At 40.2% G+C, this 23,178-nt stretch overlaps 1 protein-coding gene across 1 annotated transcript in view; it reads left to right on the plus strand.

Annotated features, from left to right (window-relative positions):
* Positions 1 to 23,178, plus strand: part of LOC132815957 (adenylate cyclase type 2-like) — a 624,569-nt gene that overhangs the window by 589,027 nt on the left and 12,364 nt on the right. Inside the window, exons 21-23 of the mRNA XM_060825336.1 lie at positions 4,640 to 4,798; positions 9,702 to 9,848; positions 17,608 to 17,715. Of these exons, the coding sequence (XP_060681319.1) occupies positions 4,640 to 4,798; positions 9,702 to 9,848; positions 17,608 to 17,715 (414 nt within the window). The remainder of the gene's footprint in view (positions 1 to 4,639; positions 4,799 to 9,701; positions 9,849 to 17,607; positions 17,716 to 23,178) is intronic.

Below are 23,178 nucleotides of genomic sequence, written 5' to 3' on the forward strand. Positions count from 1 at the left end.
AGAAGGCCATTCAAGAGAGGGGAGCAAATAGACAAGTAGTGGTTATAGGGGATTCTATAATTAGGGGGACAGATAGTATCCTTTGCAAGCCAGATCAGGAGTCTCGCATGGTGTGTTGCCTGCCCGGTTCCAGGGTGCAGGACATCTCCGACCGGCTTGAAAGGATATTGGAGCGGGAGGGGGAGGATCCAGTTGTTGTGGTCCACATTGGGACTAACAACATAGACAAAGCTAGGGTGGAGGACCTGTTTGGGGATTATCAAGCACTAGGAAGGAAATTGAAGTACAGGTCCTCAAGGGTCATAATGCCCGGATTACTGCCCAAGCCACGTACCAATTGGCATAGGGATAAGAAAATTAGGGAAGTAAACACGTGGCTAAGGGATTGGTGTGGGAAAGAGGGATTCCATTTCATGGGGCATTGACATCAGTTTTGGAACCGGGGGGATCTGTACTGTTGGGACGGTCTCCACCTGAACCGATCAGGTACCAATGTTCAAGCGAAGAGGATAAATAGGGTGGTCAGTAGGACTTTAAACTTCTGAGTTGGGGGCAAGGGAAAGTGAAAGCGACAGGGAATTTGGAGTTAAATGGAAAGATAAGCAGGAGGCTAGCATGTATGCAGGTGGATTTAACCTTGAGGAAGATTAGGAATGCAATAAAAAAGAAGGATAACTTAGGACATCTTTTGACTTCCAATATCTCTAATAATAAGAATGTTAGCATTAAGGCACTTTACCTGAATGCTCATAGCATTCGTAACAAAGTAGATGAACTAAAGGCACAGATCATCGTGAATGATTATGATGCAGTAGGCATCACAGAGAAATGGTTGCAGGGGGTTCAGGACTGGCAGTTAAACATCCAAGGATTTACAACTTATCAAAAAGATAGGGAGGTGGGCGGAGGGGGCGGGGTGGCCTTGTTAGTTAGGAACAAAATTAAATCTATGGCACTGAATGACATAGCGTCGGATGATGTGGAGTCTGTGTGGGTAGAATTGAGGAACCACAAAGGCAAAAAAAACCCATAATGAGAGTTATGTACAGACCTTCTAACAGTGGTCAGGACCAGGGACGCAACATGTACCAGGAAATAGAAAAGGCATGTCAGAAAGGCAAGGTCACAGTGATCATGAGGGCTTCAGTATGTAGGTGGACTGGGTAAATAATGTTGCCAGTGGATCCAAAGAAAAGGAATTCTTGGAATGCTTACAGGATGGCATTTTGGAACAGCTTGTCATGGAGCCCATAAGGGAGCAGGCTATTCTGGACCTAGTGCTATGTAATGAACCAGACTTTATAAAAGATCTTAAAGTAAGGGAACACTTAGGAGGCAGCGATCATAATATGGTAGAGTTCAGTCTGCAGTTTGAAAGAGAGAAGGCAAAATCGGATGTAATGGTGTTATGGTTAAATAAAGGTAATTATGAGGGCATGAGAGAGGAACTGACGAAAATAGACAGGAAGCAGAGCCTAGCAGGGAAGACAGTAGAGCAAAAATGGCAGGAGTTTGTCGGTATAATTAAGGACACAGTACAGAGGTTCACCCCAAGAAAAGAAAGATTATCCGGGAAGGGATTAGACAGCCTCCGTGGCTGACAAAGGAAGTCAGGAAATGTATTAAAGAAAAAGAGAGATCCTATAACGTGGCCAAGAGCACTGGGAAATCAGAAGATTGGGAAGGCTACAGAAACAAACAGAAGATAACAAAGAGAGAAATAAGGAAGGAGAGGATCAAATATGAAGGTAGGCTAGCCAGTAATATTAGAAATGATAGTAAAAGTTTCTTTCAATACATAAGAAACAAATGACAGGCAAAAGTAGACATTGGGCCACTTCAAACTGATGCTGGAAAGCTAGTTATGGGAGATAAGGAAATAGCTGGAGAACGTAATAAGTACTTTGCGTCAGTTTTCACAGTGGAAGACATGAGTAATATCCCAACAATTAAAGAGAGTCAGGGGGCTGAGTTGAGTATGGTTGCCATTACAAAAGAGATAGTGCTAGAAAAGCTAAAAGATCTTAAAATTGACAAATCTCCTGGCCCTGATGGGCTACATCCTAGAGTTCTGAGGGAGGTGGCTGAGGAAATAGCAGAGGCGTTGGTTGAGATCTTTCAAAAGTCACTGGAGTCAGGGAAAGTCCCGGATGATTGGAAGACCGCTGTTGTTCAAGAAAGGATCAAGACAAAAGATGGAAAATTATAGGCCAATTAGCCTAACCTTGGTTGTTGGTAAAATTCTAGAATCCATCGTTAAGGATGAGGTTTCTAAATTCTTGGAAGAGCAGGGTCAGATTAGAACAAGTCAACATGGATTTAGTAAGGGGAGGTCGTGCCTGACAAACCTGTTAGAATTCTTTGAAGAGGTGACAGGTAGGTTAGACCAGGGAAAACCAGTGGATGTGGTCGATCTAGACTTCCAAAAGGCCTTTGATAAGGTGCCACATGGGAGGCTGCTGAGTAAGGTGAGGGCCCATGGTGTTCGAGGTGAGCTACTGGCATGGATTGAGGATTGGCTGTCTGACAGAAGGCAGAGAGTTGGGATAAGAGGTTCTTTTTCGGAATGGCAGCCAGTGACAAGTGGTGTCCCACAGGGTTCAGTGTTGGGGCCGCAGCTGTTCACGTTATATATTAATGATCTGGATGAAGGGATTGGGGGCATTCTAGCGAAGTTTGCCGATGATACGAAGACATGTGGACAGGCAGGTTGTGCTGAGGAAGTGGGGAGGCTGCAGAAGGATCTAGACAGTTTGGGAGAGTGGTCCAGGAAATGGCTGATTAAGTTCATTGTGAACAAATGCGAGGTCTTGCACTTTGGAAAAAAGAATACAAGCATGAACTTCTTTCTAAACGGTGAGAAAATTCATAAAGCCAAAGTACAAAGGGATCTGGGAGTACTAGTCAAAGATTCTCTAAAGGTAAACATGCAGGTTGAATCCGTGATTAAGAAAGCGAATGCAATGTTGTCATTTATCTCAAGAGGGTTGGAATATAAAAGCAGCGATGTGCTACTGAGACTTTATAAAGCTCTGGTTAGGCCCCATTTGGAGTACTGTGTCCAGTTTTGGGCCCCACACCTCAGGAGGGACATACTGGCACTGGAACGTGTCCAGCGGAGATTCACAAGGATGAGCCCTGGAATGGTAGGTCTAACTTACGAGGAACGGCTGACTTTCCTGGGATTGTACTCATTGGAGTTTAAAGGGTTAAGGGGAGATCTAATCGAAACTTACAAGATAATACATGGCTTGGAAAGGGTGGATGCTAAGAAATTGTTTCCGTTAGTTGGGGAGACTAGGACCTGTGGGCACAGCCTTAAAATTAGAGGGGGTCAATTCAGAACAGAAATGCGGAGACATTTCTTCAGCCAGAGAGTGGTGGGCCTGTGGAATTCATTGCCGCAGAGTGCAATGGAGGCCAGAACGCTAAATGTCTTCAAGGCAAAGATTGACAAATTCTTTAATTAAGGGCTTCAGGGAGAATGCGGGTAAGTGGAGTTGAAATGCCCATCAGCCATGATTAAATGGCAGAGTGGACTCAATGGGCCGAATAGCCTTACTTCCACAACTATTTCTTATGGTCTTATGGTCTTATACAACATGGTAATTAACCTATTAACAAAGTGCAGATGTGTAATTTCTAATATACATCTTTACACGGCAAACACAACATGAAATTATCTTCAAATGTAGGTACCATATGTCAAAATAATTCTTTCAAAAATCAATTTTAGTTCCAATGTTCTTTTATTCATTTTAGGAAATCTAAATGTACATTATATAGTATTTTTTTTAAATGCCATTACCTAGAGGTTATTGTATTGAGTTAGCTTCCACACAGAGAAGATTACTATTTTGATGTGAGATTAAAAGAGCGGTTTGCATCCATATGAAAATAATTATGACATCTTTTTCGAGCACAAGCAAACCTATAATTTTGGGGCATTATATTCCATGCCCAATTCATCCTCATGATGTGAAAAATGCAAAATTAGATCAAGAAACAGACTCGTACATATGCTAATCAAAACCTGCTTTCTAACCCCAATCGAGAATTAATCATAGCTGTGTAATGTTTCAATGTTGGCATACAATCCCGATTTCTTTTTGCCTTCCACTTCATGAGATTTATCTGAGGACTACTGTGGATATTTGAGCTAACTAACGCACATTTTATGCTGAGAAGCTGCATTGGAGTAGTCTGTTGGCAACCCTGTCTCAGCAATTTCATAATAATGAGGCCTGAGGATGTTTTTGTGATCCTTGGCCAACCCCTTCTGGCATGTGTTGTCCAATCCAGACAATAATTAATTTTTCACTCTTCTGAACTTTTTCCCCAATTCGCACTTCATTGCTCATATCTCCTGAATTTCAAGAATATTCAAAAAAAATCTCCTTTTCTTTCTTACATGGATATCTGTAGTATCATCCTGTTCCTTAATTTAATACATCATCCTGAAATGCCACAGAGACTTGAGTTCACAGTAGCATATGCAATTGGCTTGACATAATCAGTGCCATATCAGCTGATGTTTTTAACATGCATTCAATTTGCCTTTGAATCTTAATATCTTATGTAATTTGGTTGGATGTTAAGTTGTCTATCGTTTCTTTACCTTTGTGTCCTCTTGTAACAGAATGAATATTACTGTAGGTTAGATTTCCTGTGGAAGAATAAATTCAAAAGAGAATGCGAGGAGATAGAAACTATGGAAAACCTCAATAGAGTATTGCTGGAAAATGTGCTTCCTGCTCACGTGGCTGAACATTTCTTGGCTCAAAACTGGAAAAATGAAGTAAGTAGACTTTAATGAAAAAGCATGAAATTCTGTATGTGTGTATGTACTAGACAAAATCAAATGCAGCTTGCCCATTGGGTAAATACATGAAATGGAGCTGAAACAGTGCAGACCATTAAAGTTCCCTGTTGGATCCTTGTTTTCTGCATTGCATCAATGAATACTTGATCAGTCTTTTCTTTTTCTTCAGGAAAGCCCAACATCATAAAGAAATTGAGAATGCAAAAGTAAACCACAAAACTAGAATACAACAGAATTTAGAAGTACCCAAGTGAGGGGACTTGCAGCCCCTCTAACCAGTTCTGGCACTACCTCCATGATTCCCACGCCAGAAATGGCATTCATATGGAAGTCTTTTCCAGAACCCAATGATTCTTGGATGATTTCTGCTAGTACATTCACTGTCTCTATAGCTACTTCTTTTAATATCCTCGGAAGTCCAAGGAATTTATCAGCCTTTAGTTCTATCAGTTTCCCTAGCACTTTTTCTCCAGTGATAATTATTGTATTTATTTCTTCTCCACCTTTTGTCCCTTGATTATTTAGAAATAATGCTATTAGCATCTTTAATTGTGAAGACTGATGAAAAATGTTTATTCAGCTTCTCTGCCATTTTTTGGTTCTTCAGTGTTATTTCCCCAACTTGTTCTGTTCATAAATCATAGAATCCCTACAGTGCAGAAAAAGACCATTTTACTGAAGGAGTTAGCACCAATCTTCCCAAGAGCATTCTATGTAGACCTAGCCCATCCCCATAACCTCGCATTTACCCTGGCTAACCCACCCAGACTGCACATTCCTGGAAATTATGGGCAATTTACCTTGGCCAGTCCACCTAACTTGCATATCTTTGGATTCATTCTCTAACGTTTAACTTTGTTCTCATTTTATTTTAATAAAAGAAGCTGATACAGTCCATCTTGACATTAGTTGAAAGTTTAATCTCAGAGTTATCTTTTCGTTTTGCTTTGGTTGTCTTTTTTTAACATTATCCCAATCCTGTGTCATACCAGTAATCTTTGCCATATTGTGTGCTTTTTTTTCAATATTATGTTGTCCTTAACTTCCTTTGTTAATCATAGTTGATTTATCCCCTCCTTGGAATCCTTACTTCTCACTGACCCATATCTTTACCGTGAGCCATGGTATTTTATTAAATATTTGCAATTGTTCCTCAACAATCTTTGCTGTTAATACCTTTCCCAGTCCACATCAGCTAGCTCTGCCCTCACTCCTTTATTTAAGTTTAACACAATTGTTTCCAGCCCCCATTTTCCTCTCTTTCAAACAGATGGCTAACTTCAACCATGTTATTTTTGCTGTTTCCTGGGAGATCTTTTCCTCAGACATCATTTATTAAACTTCTTCATTACACATCACCAGATCTAAAATAGGCTAATTTGTTTGGATCCACTACTTATTGCTCTAGGAAACTGTCTAAAACATATTTTATGAATTCTTCCTCACAGATTACTCCACTCCACCATACTGAATAGCCCAATCTATTTGAAGATAGAACTCTTCTATGATTAATGTAATACCATTTTAAATGCTCTTATTATCTCCTGATTTAGTCCCTGTCCCACCAGAAAGCTAATGTTAGGGCGCCTAACAATTACTCCTATAAGTATTGTCTTTCTTTGTTATTTCTTACCTCCACCCATATGGATTCTATATCTTCCTATCCAAGATCATTTCTTGCTTTTATATTTATTCCATACCACTTCAACACTACTTTCCCACCAGACTTTACTTCCTGCTTGTCTTTACAAAATGGCATACCCTTGAACATATAGTTCCTAGTTTTAATCTCATTGTAATCATGCCTTCGTAATAGCTATAAGATTATACCCATTAACCTGTATTTGTACTGTTCATTCATTTATCTTGTTCTAAATACTGTCCACTTCCAGGAAAGGAACATTAATTGTGCCTCTTAACCACTTTTCCCCCTTTGACTCTATTAGCTGTTTTTCTATGTTTGTATCCTCTGTCCCTTCTTGCTCCACTCTGTATTGTTATCCAAATTGCTACCCTGTAATGCTGCAAAATCTCCTTGCTTTATAAGCCTACATTTTCCCCTCTTCCACACTCTCTGTCAACTCTAATCAGCTTAAAGCCTTCTTTACTGACTTAGCTATTCAATTTGCCAATAGCTGGTATGCTTCAAGTGAAGCTCATTCCCACCAGAACGGCTCCTGTCTACCCAGTATTAATGCTAATTCCCTATGAAATGAAACCAATTCCACCTTCACTACTTTGAGCCACACAATTAGATCCATGACTTTACTTACCCTATGCCAGTTTACCCATGACACAGGTAGTAAACTGTGATTAGTCCCTTGAAGGTTCAGCTCCCCTCCCAATCCAAGTTCTTCTCTAATCTCAGAAAGATGTCCTTAACTCTGGCACGTAGGTGTCCCACAGATACCATATGCTGCAACACTTCACTTGTCCTTCCATCACTAATCTATTTAATTGATAAAATAATTACTTGAGATCCCTTGCTCTTTACCCGTCGCTATAATCTTTCACCTGTATAATTCTGTCACATTACAATGATTTTTTAAAGTATTAAAATAGCAAAACTGAAATAGAAATTTGTTCCAAGCTCAGCAAGATAATTTAGCAAAAATTGTGTCACAACATTCGATTGCTAATCTCACATGTTATGCCTTAGGGCAGTCTCATAGATTATTCAATCCCTTACGAGGTAGGAGTAGATGGGTTCCCTCCTCATTGGTCCTTTTTATCTTCAGACGACTCATTCCTAAATGGGCTACAACAAATGCTAAAGAGTTACATTTTATGACAATGGAGAGGGAGCAGTGACGCCCATCAGATTCAAGAATCACTGCTTCAGTTGGAAGTGCTTTACTAGTGTATGAAACTTTGGTAATCACTTTAAGAATTGAATGTAGGTAACTTCTTCTTAATCTACTGGGAATAGGCATTCAAATCTGCTGGACATACTGTACATGGCTAACATCACTGCTAAAAAGTGAAGAAACATTGCTAACTCATGTTAATTTCTCCTCATTACCCTGTACACCCATGGTCTCCTGCTGATAACCATTTCCTACCTGCTCCTCCTCCTCCTCCCTTTTCCATCTCCTTGTCCTGCACAGCATAGCCTTTGGCAATTCTACAAAACTTTGCTGTATTCAAGGGAAGTGCCTCCTAGTGTGCCCATATGTGGGAGCAACCTCTTTGTGTCAGATCATGGATTCAGCAAAGTATGCTTCAGTACCTTTAACACCAACTCCATAGTTGTTTGTAACTTTTAACAACTATAAATGACACCAACGACTTGTGGGGCAAGATTTTTTTAAATCCCGCCAACCAAAGTATCAGCAGGGAATTCACTTGCACTGATCCTTTCATTAATTGGAGATGGAAATTCTGACCCTTCATTGGTTAGAAGTCCACCCTCAAAAAGTCTGATAGGCCAGCAGCTCTGACATCCAAGCAATGCCAGCAACAGCAAAAACAAGGACATTGACAAAGAGTTGTCCCCAGATTCAGAGTCCTGGAGACCAGATCAAGTAGGTGGAGGGGAATAGATGGGGGTTATCTGTGTGCACATTTTCCCTGTGTCTGCGTGGGTTTTTACTGGTTGCTCTGATTTCCTCCCACAGTACAAAGATGTGCAAGCTAGATGGGTAGCAATGGTAAGTGCAAGGTCATGGGGATTGGATAGGAGCTGGATCTGTTTGGGAAAATCTCCAGAGTGTCAATGGACCAAATTGCAGCTTTCCACACTGTCGGAATCCTATGATTCCATCTTTCAAAGACCGTCGTCTAGAAAATACTTGTCTGTGAACTGTTTTGTGATGCAATAGAAATTAAAGCATCACTTTTTAATCTAGTTGCACAGAGGCTAGGACATCATCAAACAAACCCTAAATTCTAATTAGCTGTATCCACTTTCTGGTCGCTGAAGTTTTGTTAAAATGTTAAAGTATTCAGATCATGGTTAAAGTCTGCCTAAAAGTAGCCCACTACAGAATGTCACATTTATTTATGTACTATATCAATTATATATATTCATTATCCAAAGTCTAAATCAGTTGTGATTAGTAGGCATTCCAAATATTATGGCTCAGAAATTCTAGTGAGAATCCAGGGTCTCCTATACCCCTGTTGGAATTTCAAATAGCATGGTAGGACCCAGTTTTAATTGGGTTTTACACCACAACTAAGTGTTCTTCACCAAGTTGTCTCAACTTCTTACCAAGAAAATAACAGGCAAGGGGCAGAGCCTGTAACAGGATTCCCTGCTCCTGATTCAGTGTCAGAACTCTTGTTTGTATGGTTATTGACATTTTATTGCAGCCGTCGTTCATTCGGTAGATGAATGTGGGCTTCAGCCAGTGTATTGCAGGGAACACAAGCAGCCAACAACCTTAAAGCCAGTCCCAATGTTTTAAAATGAAAATATTGTGTATATCTGAATGTATGTTTCAGGCAAGAACATGTAGGACAACACTTGCCTTATCCTATCTTTCTTTCCAATGGAGGGAAAGCAACCTCAGTTTTTATAGACAAAGGGGGCACGATCAGAAAGGTACCCAATTAGACATTTGCATCGAATTTCTCCTTCGCCTGCCTCTGAAAACCTGTCATGTTCATCATTAAAGGACATTCCTGAGTACACCTAGGGGTCTGGATTTTTGAGAGCGATGGGAAGTCAGTTTGTCACATTTTCCACAAAGCATAGATACGTTTAATAAATGAGAAAGGGAGCCTGGCTAGCCAGTTACATAAATCATAGCTTCAGGAAAAAAAAAGATTGGAGTTAGATTTGGAAAATATGTGGACTGCATGCAGGATTCAAATTTTCAGAGGAAAAGAATAAGCCTGCACATTTCTAATGTTACATCTCTCATTTTCTCGATAGGATCTTTACCATCAATCATACGACTGTGTCTGTGTCATGTTTGCATCCATCCCAGATTTCAAAGAATTCTATACCGAGTCAGATGTAAATAAAGAAGGCTTAGAATGTCTACGTTTGCTGAATGAAATTATTGCTGACTTTGATGATGTAAGTATACAACAGTATAGTCACCTATTGGTCTAGTGATACATTGGTGATCTTTCTGAATGCAAGGCACTCTTACTAGTGTTCTGATGATAACCTTTGATGGAGAAAGTGCATTAATCTACTTACCACTTTTGTCATTTTCTATTCACATTTTTATTTTTAATCACTACAAAGTTAAAGATAATTGCAAAGTCAGGGCAAGAAGTAAAGTAATTAGTGGAGATGATGTGTAAATCATTAAATAAGAATGAGTGGGGAAGTGATGATCTATTGGGCTTATTGCTTGACTATTGATCCAGGCAATATTCTGGGAACCTGGGTTAAAAACACACCATGACCAGATAGCGGAATTTGAATTCAATAATGATCATGAAACCATTGTCAGTTGTCTGAAAAAATCATTTGGTTCACGTATGTCTTTAGGGAAGGAAAGTAATGTCCTCATCTGGTCTGGCCTATGTGTGACTCCAGACCCACAGCAATATGGTTGACGCTTAACTGCCCTCCAGGTAATTAGAGATGGGCAATAAATGCTAACCTGGCCGGTGACATCCACATCCTGTGAAAATAGTCCCACCATTTGGACGTTAGAAGAGAAGCATTGGATGAGGATAATGTGGTCAATAATAACTTTAAAGATTTAAAATTTTGGCTGGCAGTCCTATCCACAATTCCTTTCATATTGGTTTGGTTTGAAAGGCAGAGAAGACTCATGCAAAATGTAGACAATAAGGCCAACTGCATGTCTGCTGTCATGACAGTTTCAATCATTACTTCAACTAGCTGTAGGTAATTGTGGGAGGTTGATGAGGAGGGGAGATGGTGGTGGGTGGTGTGATGGTGGTGGATGGTGTAATGAGATATTTGAAAGACTTCTTTCCCATCCACCTCACTTACCCTTATTCCCGAAGTCATAGGTCTGAAATGGGTCTTTCTCTAGCCTGTCACTTGTATCCCCTCATGTCCCCTTCAAGCTCACCTTGTTTATGAGTCCCAACGTCTGTTCCCTCTTCCCTATTGACACTAAGCATAGAATAAAGGTCAGTTATACCTTTATTTCAAGGTTACCTACTAAGTATGCACAAGATAAACTATATTACAATGATGGTCAGGTCATATTTGATGTTAGATCAGCCTGTGCTTGTAAGGCTGCAGAAGCATGACCTTTCCTGCCATGCTTCATGCATAATTATGTTAACAATGTTAGTTAACATTCCATCATGAGAATGTGAACTAAAACTTTCTGCATTAATTTCCTGATCAACCACATTCCTTTGCAGGTCCTCATGCTAGCAGACATTAAAAATGCTTCCATCCCCCTCAGGTATTACCCCATATTCTCTCAAAAATCTTCAAAAATGTTACTGTTGAGTCCTCAATTCTTGCAGACAGGTGCCTCATTTTCTCTTGGATCTCTAAAGTCCAGAAACATGTTGTTGCCTCTGAAAATCATACCATGGGGCAGCACAGTGGTTCAGTGGTTAGCACTGCTGCCTCATAACTCCAGGAAAACAGGTTCAATTCCAGCCTCAGGCGACTGTCTGTGTGGAGTTTGCATATTCTCTCTGTGTCTGCATGGGTTTCCTCCGGGTGCTCTGATTTCCTCCCATAGTCCAAAGATGTGCAGGTTAGGAGAATTGGCCATGCTAAATTGCCCGTAGTGTTCAGGGATGTGTGGGTTAGGTTCATTAGTCTGGGGTAAATATAGAGTAATGGGGTAAGGGAATGGGTCTGGGTGGGTTACTCTTCATTGGTTCAGTGTGAGCTTGTTAGGCCGGAGGGCCAGTTTCCACACTGCAGGGATTCTATGATTCTTTGATTTGCACAGTTCACTATTGGTTTCTACACAATCAGACTTCTACCACTGCTAAAGTACTGAAACAGCGACATCCTTTAAGACTAAGCAAAGTTCAATTTCCTCCTACCTCTTGAGGTTTCTTTAACATTTTTAAAAAACATTATGCTTCCCTAAAGGTTTTCTTCCTTGATCCAATAATTGGGACAGTGCTTACTTGGATTAACTCTTTCTGATCCAATTTCCAGAATGTCTTGAATAATGTTTTTTTCTCCCATAATCCCTCACTGTGAGTTCAATCCTTTGAGCCCATCCATTCGTTGTTTAGATATTGCCCCTCAGTGGCATCATTTGAACATGTGGCATCACTTTCAAGGTCTGCTTCTAGCTCACTCTCTCCATTGTATCTGTGTTGTCAAACAAACTTCTCAACATCTAGACCTCGAAGTGCCACAATTTTCTTTAGCTAAACATTGGGAAGAGCAACTGTAGCATCATCAAATCTGGCATATTCTGCTCACTTGTCATTGATTCCATCCCGATTTCCTGCTGCTATCTCAGGTTTAAGCTGGCTTTAATTATCAAAATATTCTTTGTCGCTCCAAGTTGTGCTTCTGACACTATTTCCTCTCCACCACAAAAGTCTTTACAAAATCATCATTTCTTTCTCTACTTAATTTTACCCAATCATGTATCAATGCCTTTGATGCCTTCATAAACAAGAATTCCAATGTTCTCTTGGCCAACCTCCCATCCTCCAACTGCACCAACTGCTGCTAACCAATTACTACTGTGCTTACTGACCTCCATGATTTAATAAATGAAAGCAAGACCAGACACTGTGGAATGCAAATCTTGTGATATGAACTCCAGGCGTATTTAGTATTTTTGACATTGTCAGCTGGAGGATCCTGAGCTTCCAGTTTTGGTTCTGAAAACCCTCAAGTGGTAAGACCAAGCTATGTGCATAGCACTTTAGTGGAATTGATCACCCAACGGTTTAATGTTGTGCCATTAGAGAGGGAATGGGTAATGGCCAGAAAATTAAGGAGGAACAAGAAAGTATTGCAGGAGTCCTCTAGGTGCATCTTATTCTTTAACTGTTCAGAAAGCTGGTGACAGTGATGGTTCCTCTGGGCAGTGTAGCCAAGTCATGATCAAGGCCCAGCTGTGCAAGAACAGGTAGCAAAGATTGGAAAAGTAATAGCAATAGGAATTTCTATTGTGAGGGTCACTGACAATTGTTTCTGTGACCAAAATAACATTGCCATCTAGTACCAGAATCCTTGTTGTCACTGAGTAGCATTAGAATATTCTACAAAGGAATGGATGCTCATATAACAGATTAAATTCAATTCAGAGCAATGAGGAATGATACATTTTGTTGGAAAGAAAGAGGAAAGGCAATATCAATTAAAAACTACATTAGAACATAGTAAGAAACAGAAGACCATTTGACATGTGGAGCCTACTCTTCCGTTCAGTAAAGTCATGACTGATCTGATTCAGATCTCAACTCCAGTTTCCCAACTGACCCCCATAACCCTTGACTGCCTTGTCCATCAAAAATCTATAACGCTATCTTGAAAATTTAGTGGCAAAAGTGAGGACTGCCGATATGGAAACCAGGGTTTAGATCAGAGTGGTGCTGGAAAAGCACAACAGGTCAGGCAGCATCTATACTCTTTACTACCTTCCCCCACCCTCCTCTCTGACCTGTCACCTCCATTCCCACCCCCATTCACCTTTTGTATTCTTTGCTGCCTTCTCCCCAGCCCCACCCCCCACTCTCTTAGTTCTGGTCTCTCCTACAAGGGGAAGCATCCTTTTAGAATCCACTCTGTCAAGTCTCCTAAGCATCTTATATGTTTTTGTAAGAAAGGGAGAATGCACCAGTTATATGATAACTGACAGAAAGAAAATGTACAAAACTGCAGAGACAGAAAGAACATTTAGAAACATGTGCCTGTTTCAACTGAATGTCAGTAATCATTCTCTAGTTTATTTCTCAGGGCGATGTATTGACCAATCAGGGTCAACCTGCCTGGTTCAGACAAAGTTTTGCAGTTTATTATCAGTGAACATTCTCCCAACTACTTTTATTATCATTACATTCTTTTCAAACAAGAAAACAAAAGTTACACAGAGTACTCCAGATGTGATCTCAGATGTGTACAGCAGCTGTAAAATTTCCCTGATCTTCTATCCAATTTTTATTGCAAAAAAAAACACTTCAACTTTATATCCAATTCTGGCCACCTTCTTCGAATTAGAATTAGAATCCTTAAAGTGTGGAAACAAGCCCTTCAGCCCAACATGTCCCCACCAAATCTCTGAAGAGTAACCTACCAGACCCATTCCCCTACCTTTTCATTGTATATTTACCGCCTTTGGGAAGGATTCGAAGGCTTTCCAGAAAATGCAGAAAGGATTTGAGAGCATGGCTTCAGAATTGAGGGACTCAAGCCAGATAGAAAGTTTGCAGAGGCTGGGCTGTTCTCCATAAAGAGAAGATTTGTAGGAAGATTTCAAAGACATTAGACTGTGTTAGACAGAGCAACATTACACAACCGATAGAAAGATTGAGAACCAGTTAGAGTCATAGAGATATACAGCATGCAAACAGACCCTTTGGACCAGCTCATCCATGCTGACCAGATGTCCTAAACTAAACTAGTCCCATTTGTCAGCATTTGGCCCATATTCCTCTAAATCTCACACCCATCCAGATGCCTTTTAAATGTAATTGTACCAGCCTCCACCACTTCCTCTGGCAGCTCATTCCACACGTACACCACCCTCTGCATGAGAAGTTGCCTCTTAGATCCCTTTTAAATCTTGCCCCTCTTACCATAAATCTATCCTTCTAGTTTTGGACTCCCCTAGCCCTGGGAAAAGCCTCTCTCTGTAGCTCAATCCCTCTAATCCTGGCAACATCCTTGTAAATGCTTTCTGAATCCTTTCACGCTTCAAAACATCCTTCCTAAAGCATGAAGAGCAGAATTGCATGAATTATTCCAATAGTGGCTTAACCAATGATCTATACAAGCCACAACATGACCTCCCAATGCCAATACTAAATACACTGACCAATAAAAACAAGCATACCAAACACCTTCTTCACTATCCTATCTACCTGCAACACCACTTTCAAGGAACTATCAACCTGTACTCCTAGGTCTCTTTGTTCAGCAACACTCCCCAGGACCTTACCATGAAGTGTATAAGTCCTGCTCTGATTTGCTTTTCCAAAACACAGCACTTCGCATTTTATCTAAATTAAACTCCATCTGCCACCCCTCAACCATTGTCCCACTTGATCAAGATCCCATTGTAACCTAAGGTAAACTTCTTCACTGCCCACTACACCTCCAATTTTTGGTGTCAGCTGCAAACTTCCCAACCATACCTCTTATGTTCCCATCTAAGTCATTTATATAAATGCATTCAATTTAAGGTGATTGAAGAATCAGAGATAACTGGAGGAAAGTCCTTTTGCACAATGAGTAATTAGGATCTCAGATGCACTGCTAACAGTTCAGTGAAGGCTGATTCAATCATTGCTTTCAGAAAGGAAATGGAAAAGCACAAAGAAGGAAAAAATGCGACGGTGAACAACAGAGGGGTGGGATTAAATAGCTCTTGCAGGAAGTAGGAGTGGACTCAGTTGGCCAAAGACATTGTTTTGACTATTTGATATTCTGCAATTTGTTTATGAGACATCCTTATAAATCTTTTCTGAACCTGTTGTTGATAATCAATTTTGCTTTTTCTTATGGATTTTATTTATGCTAGATAAGGTATGTATTTATGTTCAAATGCTTTGGATTATACATTGGGCATCATTCAGTTTGCTTTTCCCAAACCATGATGGATTCAATAACTCCACAGGGCTGACTTTCAGAATAAACTTGAATCACTGCCTTTGCTACCATATTTCAGTATATTCCTGCTTTCAGATGAAATATCAGTTGAATATAGCATCCAAACAATCAATTACATCATTTTTGTGTCAAAGAGTCATAGAGATGTACAGAACAGAAACAGCTCCTTCAGTCCAGATCAGATATCCTAACCTGAACTAGTCCCATTTGCCAGCATTTGGCCTATAACCCTCTAAACTCTTCGTATCCATATACCCATCCAGATGCCTTTTAAATGCTGTAATTGTACCAGCCTCCATCACTTCCTTTGGCAGCTCATTCCATACACTCATCACCTTAGGTCCCTTTTATATCTTTCACCTCTCACCTTAAACCTATGCCCTCTAGTTCTGGACTCCCCCACCCAGGGAAAACACCTTGTCTATTTATCCCATCCATACCTCTCATGATTTTATAAACCTCAATAAGGTCACCCCTCAGCCTCCGACACTCCAGGGAAAACAGCCCCAACCTATTCAGCCTCTTCCTATAGCTCAAATCCTCCAACCCTGGCAGCATCCTTGTAAATCTTTTCTGAACCCTTTCAAGTTTTGCAACATCCTTCCTGTAGGAAAGAGACTAGAATTGCATGCAATACTCCAAAAGTGGCCTAACCAATGTCCTGTACAGCCGCAACATGACCTCCCCACTCCTATTCTCAATACTCTGACCAATAAAGGAAAGCATACCAAATGTCTTCTTCACTGTCCTATCTACATGTGACTCTACTTTCAAGAAGCTATGAACTTGCATTTCAAGGTCACTTTGTTCAGCAACATTCCCCAGGACCTTACCATTAAGTGTATAAATGCTGCTCTGAATTGTTTTTCTAAAATGCAGCACCTCGCATTTATCTGAATTAAACTCCATCTGCCATTCCTCAGGTCATTGGCCCATCTGGTCAAGACCCTGTTGCAATTTGAGGTAAGCTTTTTTGCTGTCTACTACACCTCCAATTTTGGTGTTATCTGCAAACTTACTAGCTATACCTCCTGGCCTTGATTCACATCCAAATCATTTATATAAATGACAAAAAGTAGTGGACTCAGCACCTGGTCACAGGCCTCCAATCAGAAAAGCAACCCTCCACCACCACCCAGTCTTCTACCATCAAGCCAGTTCTGTATCCAAATGGCCAGTTCTCCCTGTATTCTGTGATATCTAACTTCGCTTACCAGTGTCCCATGAGGAACCTTGTTGAACATCTTACTAAATTCCATATAGATCACGTAAATTGCTCTGCTCTCATCAATCCTCTTTGTTACTTCTTCAAAAACCTTAATCAAGTTTGTGAGACATGATTTCCCACACACAAAGCCATGTTGACTATCCTTAATCAGTCCTTGCCTTTCCTTATGGATTTTATTTATGCTAGATAAGGTATGTATTTATGTTCAAATGCTTTGGATTATACATTGGGCATCATTCAGTTTGCTTTTCAGTGTGGGTCAGTGTGGACTTGTTGGGCTGAAGGGCTTGTTTCCACACTGTAAGTAATCTAATCAAATACATGTAAATCCTGTCCCTCTAGATTCCCTCCAACAACTTGCCCACCTCCAATGTCAGGCTCCTGGTCCATAATTCCCTGGCTTTTCCTTACAACCTTTCTTAAATAGTGGCACCACGTTAGCTAACCTCCAGTCTTCCGGCACCTCACCTGTGACTATCAATTATACAAATATCTCAGCAAGAGGCCCAGTAATCACTTCCCTAGCTTCCCAAAGAGTTCTTGGGTACACCTGATCAGGTCCTGAGGTTTTGTCCATTTTTATGCATTTCAAGACATCTACACTTCTGCGTTTTTTGGAATATATTGGTTTAGAATTGAATTGAATATTTTGATGTACGCAGTCTTGCTTGTTTGTAGCTCATTTATGACAAAATCAAAAAAAATGTTGGTTTCATAGTAGATTAAAACAATCATAGCAACTTCACTCCTCTATATAATATATACATGCACACACATCACTATCATTTGAAATGTAATTACCTGATTTACATTTTAAAAGACCACATAAATGATACATGTATTTCCCAACAGCTATTGTCCAAACCTAAATTTAGTGGGGTAGAAAAGATCAAAACTATCGGGAGCACGTATATGGCAGCAACCGGGTTAAGTGCTGCCACAGTTCAAGAGTTCAGCCAGGTAAGATATATTCTTTTTTCTTTCGGCAAAATTAATTTTCAATAGCACATTTTCAGTACCAGTCAGTAACCAATTTTAAATGAAGAAAGGCATACTATAATTTTAGAAACAAACTTTTGTGCAGGAGATGATGCGGAATCGATATGAGCAGCAACACCATGGAGAGTAGGGCAATTGCCAAAGGAAACATATAAAACGTCTATGATTCATATTTCCTCTAGTAGAAGCAGGCACCATCCAAATGCATGGTCACTGCCACAAACTCGACTTTCTCTAGTTTTGTTGTTCCCCACTTTTTGAAAGAAAAATGAATAATTATAGGAATGATTTTACGTTTATCCATACATGGGGTGATACATAATTACTGAACAATTAGGATCAAAGATTGATTGGGAAAAGGAAAGGCCATTCAGCCCATTGACCTAAAGCATTGTTGAGTAATTAGATTTGAACTGTCCCTCAAATTTATTATCCTGCCATTTTTCTATATCTAATGAAAACTTAACAAAACTCTGTCAGTCATGGAAGCTATAATTATTCTGATTTCGATTTGAGGTGCCGGTGTTGGATTGGGGTGTACAAAGTTAAAAATGACACAACACCAGGTTATAGTCCAACAGGTTTATTTGGAAGCCCTAGGTTTCGGAGCGACGCTCCTTCATCAGGTGGTTGAGGAGAAGAGCTCCAAAAGCTCGTGCTTCCAAATAAACCTGGTGGACTATAATTTGGTGTTGTGTGATTTCTAATTTTATTCTAGTTTCTATAGTCTTTTTCTGGAAAGAGTTTCAGGTTTCTATAATCTAGGGCATCATGGTGGCTCAGTGGTTAGCACTGTTGCCTCATAGTGTCTGGGACCCAGGTTCAATTCCAGCCTTGGGTGACTGTCTCTGCGGGGTTTGCACGTTCTCTCCATGTCTTCGTGAGTTTTCACCTGGTGCTGTGGTTTCCTTCCACAGTCCAAAGATGTGCAGTTTTGGTGGATTGGCCGTACTAAATTCCCTTGTAGTGAGCAGGGATGTGCAGACTAGGTCAATTAGCCATGGTCGATGCCTTGTATAGGCATAGGGTTGGGGACTGGGTCTGGAAGGAGGCTCTTCACAGGGTTGGTGCAGACTTAATGGGCCAAATGGCTTCTTTCTACACTGTAGGGATTCTATGATTCTTTAGTGTTAATGGCTTTAATTGAAAAGATTATGGCCATGATTTTCCCAGCATGAAATAAGTCCTGACGTGATATTGCTAAGTCCATAAGAGCAGTTAGCCAGATCACTGAGGAGGTAAGGGGGCATTCTTCCTGGCAGTTGACAATTAAAAGGCCGATATCTGGCCTGCCAGTCCTATCCAAGATGATGCAACATAGCAGCTTCTGCAGCACTAGAGATAAAGGTAGCCTTTGTTGAGGTAACAATGGTACAAGGTCCTTGCAGGGAGGTGGAAGAATTAACTTCCCCTGGCTGGGACCAACCAGGCATGTCCCACAAATCAAAACATTAACCCTTCCAACAGCAGCTTGGAGCTGGGGCTCCTGCTCTTTGGAACATGGAGTCCCTGGAAAGGGACTAAGAATTGAGCGAAAAGTATTGATGTTGCTGGGAAATTGGTTGAGTGGCAGGCAACAAGAAATCGTGATAATGAGAAGGTACTCAAATTGGCACAATGTGGCCAGTGGTGTCCCACAAGGATCTGTGTAAGGGCTTCAATTATTCACATTATTTATTAACAACTTGTATAAATGGCATAGAAAATCAAATATGCAAACTTGCTAATAACACAAAGTTTAGACGCATTATTGACAGCTTAGATGGTCCCATAAAATTACAAAAGGAATAAGTGAGTAGACTAAATGAATGGACAAAACTGGCAGCTGGAGTTCAATGTAAGTAAGTTTAATGTTATCCATTTTGTACTGAAAAATGATAGATCAGGATATATTTTAGATGGCATGAAGTTAAATACTATGGATGTTCAAAGAAACGTGGAGATTCAGGTGCAATGAGCTTTGAAACTGGTACAGAAAATAATCAAGAAAAACTGATGAAATGTTGGTCTTTATATCTAGGGGACTGGAGCACAATTATACTGCAGTTATACCAAGCCCTGGTTAGACTCCACTTGGAATATATGAGCAGATCTGAGCACCACACCTTAGGAAGGACATATTGATCTTGGAGGGATTACAATGTAGGTTTACATAAATAACACATAGTCTTAAAAGGTTAAGTTATAAGGAGAGATTATTTGAATTAGATCTGTTTTCTCCAGAATTTTAGATTGTTAAGTGGTGATCTGTTGCAATCTTCAAATTATTAAGAGTAAAAGTCAGAGTAGATAAAGATACATTATTTCAACTTGCTGAGGATTCTAGCAGTAGGGGGCATAGTATGAGAATTTGGGCCAGACTGTTAGGGAGCGATGTTATGAAGCATTTCAGCATACAAAGGGTGATAGTTACTTGGAACTTTCTTCCACAAATGGCAATGAGTGCAGGATCAGGTTAATTTTAACTTTGGGATAGACCTATTTTTTGTTAAGCTTTTAAAGTGATATGGGTCAAAGGCTGGTATATGGAATTAGGCGACAGATCAGCCATGATCTCATTGAATGGTGGAACGGTTCAAGGGACTAAGGAAGTGGATGAGGGTAAAGCAGTAGATGTTGTGTATATGGATTTTAGTAAAGCGTTCGATAAGGTTCCCCATGGTAGGCTAATGCTAAAACTTCGGAGGTATGGCATTGAGGATACATTAGAGGTTTGGATTAGGAATTGGCTGGCTGGAAGGAGACAGAGGGTAGTAGTTGATGGATTATGTTCATCTTGGAGCGCAGTTACTAGCGGTGTACCACAAGGATCTGTTTTGGGACCATTGCTTTTTGTTATATTTATAAATGATCTAGAGGAAGGACTTGAAAGCTGGGTAAGCAAGTTTGCGGATGACACAAAAGTCGGTGGAGTTGTGGATAGTGAGGAAGGAAGTGGCAGGTTACAGCGGGATATAGATAAGTTGCAGAGCTGGGCGGAAATGTGGCAAATGGAATTCAATGTAGCTAAGTGCGAAGTCGTTCACTTTGGTAGGAATAACAAGATGATGGATTACTGGGCTAATGGTAGGCTACTTGGTAGTGTGGATGAGCAGAGGGATCTTGGTGTCTATGTACACAGATCTCTGAAAGTTGCCACCCAGGTAAATAGTGCTGTGAGGAAGGCATATGGTGTACTGGGCTTTATTGGCAGAGGAATTGAGTTCCGGAGTCCTGAGGTCATGTTGCAGTTGTATAAGACTCTGGTGAGGCCTCATCTGGAGTATTGTGTGCAGTTTTGGTCGCCATACTATAGGAAGGATGTGGAAGCTTTAGAACGAGTGCAGAGGAGGTTTACCAGGATGTTGCCTGGAATGGTAGGAAAATCTTATGAGGAAAGGCTGAGGCACTTGGGGCTGTTCTCATTGGAGAAGAGAAGGTTTAGGGGAGATCTGATAGAAGTGTATAAGATGATTAGGGGTTTAGATAGGGTAGATACTAAGAACCTTTTACCGCTAATGGAGTCAGGTGTTACTAGGGGACATAGCTTTAAATTAAGGGGTGGTAGGTATAGGACAGATGTTAGGGGTAGATTCTTCACACAGCGGGTTGTGAGTTCATGGAATGCCCTGCCCGTATCAGTGGTGAACTCTCCTTCTTTATGGTCATTTAAGCGGGCATTGGATAGGCATTTGGAAGTTATTGGGCTAGTATAGGTTAGGTAGGATTCGGTCGGCGCAACATCGAGGGCCGAAGGGCCTGTACTGCGCTGTATCCTTCTATGTTCTATGTTCTATGACTGAATGGTCTATTGCTTAGCCTATGTTACTATTGTCCTTCTTGACAGAAACACATGATTTTTGAGTAAAGGATTAATGAAAAGCACTGACACTGTTGAAAGAAAGGAATTTAAACATTGCTAAATGGGGACAGCATATTAAAGCTTCTTGTCTTGCACTCATCAGTGCCAGCATGTAGGACACTGAGTTAAATCTACTTGCCTGCTCTGAGACCTGAGATTGATAGTTTACAGTTCATGCTGTATCTCAATGCCAGTGATGACCCAACCAGTCAGCACCCTCTTCTCATACTGTATAACTTGGTGTCTTCTATTTTATCAAGTCAGCTTCGCTCATTCTTTTCTCCTTTGAGCAGTATTTAAGTTCTATACAACCAAATAATTATTAAGAGATTTGATTTGATTTATTATTGTGACATGTACCGAGATACAATGAAAAGTATTGTTTTGCATGCTAACTGGACAAACCATACCTTGCATAAGTAAATCAGGATAATAGAACAAATTGCAGAATACACAGCTGCAAAGAAAATGCAGAGAAGATCAGCTCTAATAAGTGAGACGTCCGTTCATAAGTCTGATAATAGCGGACAAGAAGCTGGTCGTAAGTCTGTTTTCAAACTTTTGATTCTTCTGCCAATGGGAGAGATGGAAGAGAGTATAACTGGGATGGTAAGAGTCTTTGGTTATATTGGCTTCTCTTTCCCGAGGCAGTGGGAAGTATAGACTGTCAATGGAAGATATGTTGGTCTTCGTGATAGCAATCCATTCAGGTAAATTCATTTAAATCCAACATAGATACACTATTTTGATTTCAGTTGTATTACGGATGCTCTATCACAGTCCTGAAATGTACTGAAGAAGATCACTTGACTCAAGACATTCACTCTGTTTCTCTTTTCACAGATTTTGCCAGACCTGTCGAGTTTCTCCAACAGTTTTTTTTTGTTCCTGACATGATTGCCTTATAAAGTATCTTAAACCATCCAGATATTTTTACTGCAACGTGTGGCACCTTTAGCGGTTATGCTCCTATTTGTAATTACAGCATAAACTTCCACTAAAGGAGAGAAAATTGTAATGGTCTGTCTGGTTATTAAACATATTGCCATGGTTACACTGGAATTGATATACCAAGGCTTGTTTTCAAAAATGAGTGACATGCTTTAGCACCTCAACTTCAGAGTGCAAGAGATTTATTAGGATCTGCAGATGAGTTTAATTTGGTAATTGCAGCATCAATTTGAATTGCTAATTAGAATTCTAACTATGAAAATGGTTCATGTGTTAATGACAGCAGCCAATTAAAATTACTCACTGTAGATTTTTAGAATTCAAATAATGTAAAGAGTCTATTCACCCTCTTCATTGTCTAGTTTATCTCAGCAACATTACTGGTGATGCAATCTGCTATAATCTTCCTCATAGTGAGCTCTCCAGCGATAAAAGCTACTTGACATTTTCCTTTTCAAAGATGAGTCTGCATAGACACTACTGTGAATGCAGATTATTTTCTCTAGAGTATCTGTTGATATAGAAGTGAATTATTTGTTTACCCACCATGTGAATTATATCAAATGCATACCATTATTTAGTTGAGACAGTGTTACACATTTAATTGCCAACTTAAATAAAAGTATTTCATA

Source organism: Hemiscyllium ocellatum, chromosome 5, assembly GCF_020745735.1.
Source record: "Hemiscyllium ocellatum isolate sHemOce1 chromosome 5, sHemOce1.pat.X.cur, whole genome shotgun sequence".
NCBI lineage: Eukaryota > Metazoa > Chordata > Chondrichthyes > Orectolobiformes > Hemiscylliidae > Hemiscyllium > Hemiscyllium ocellatum.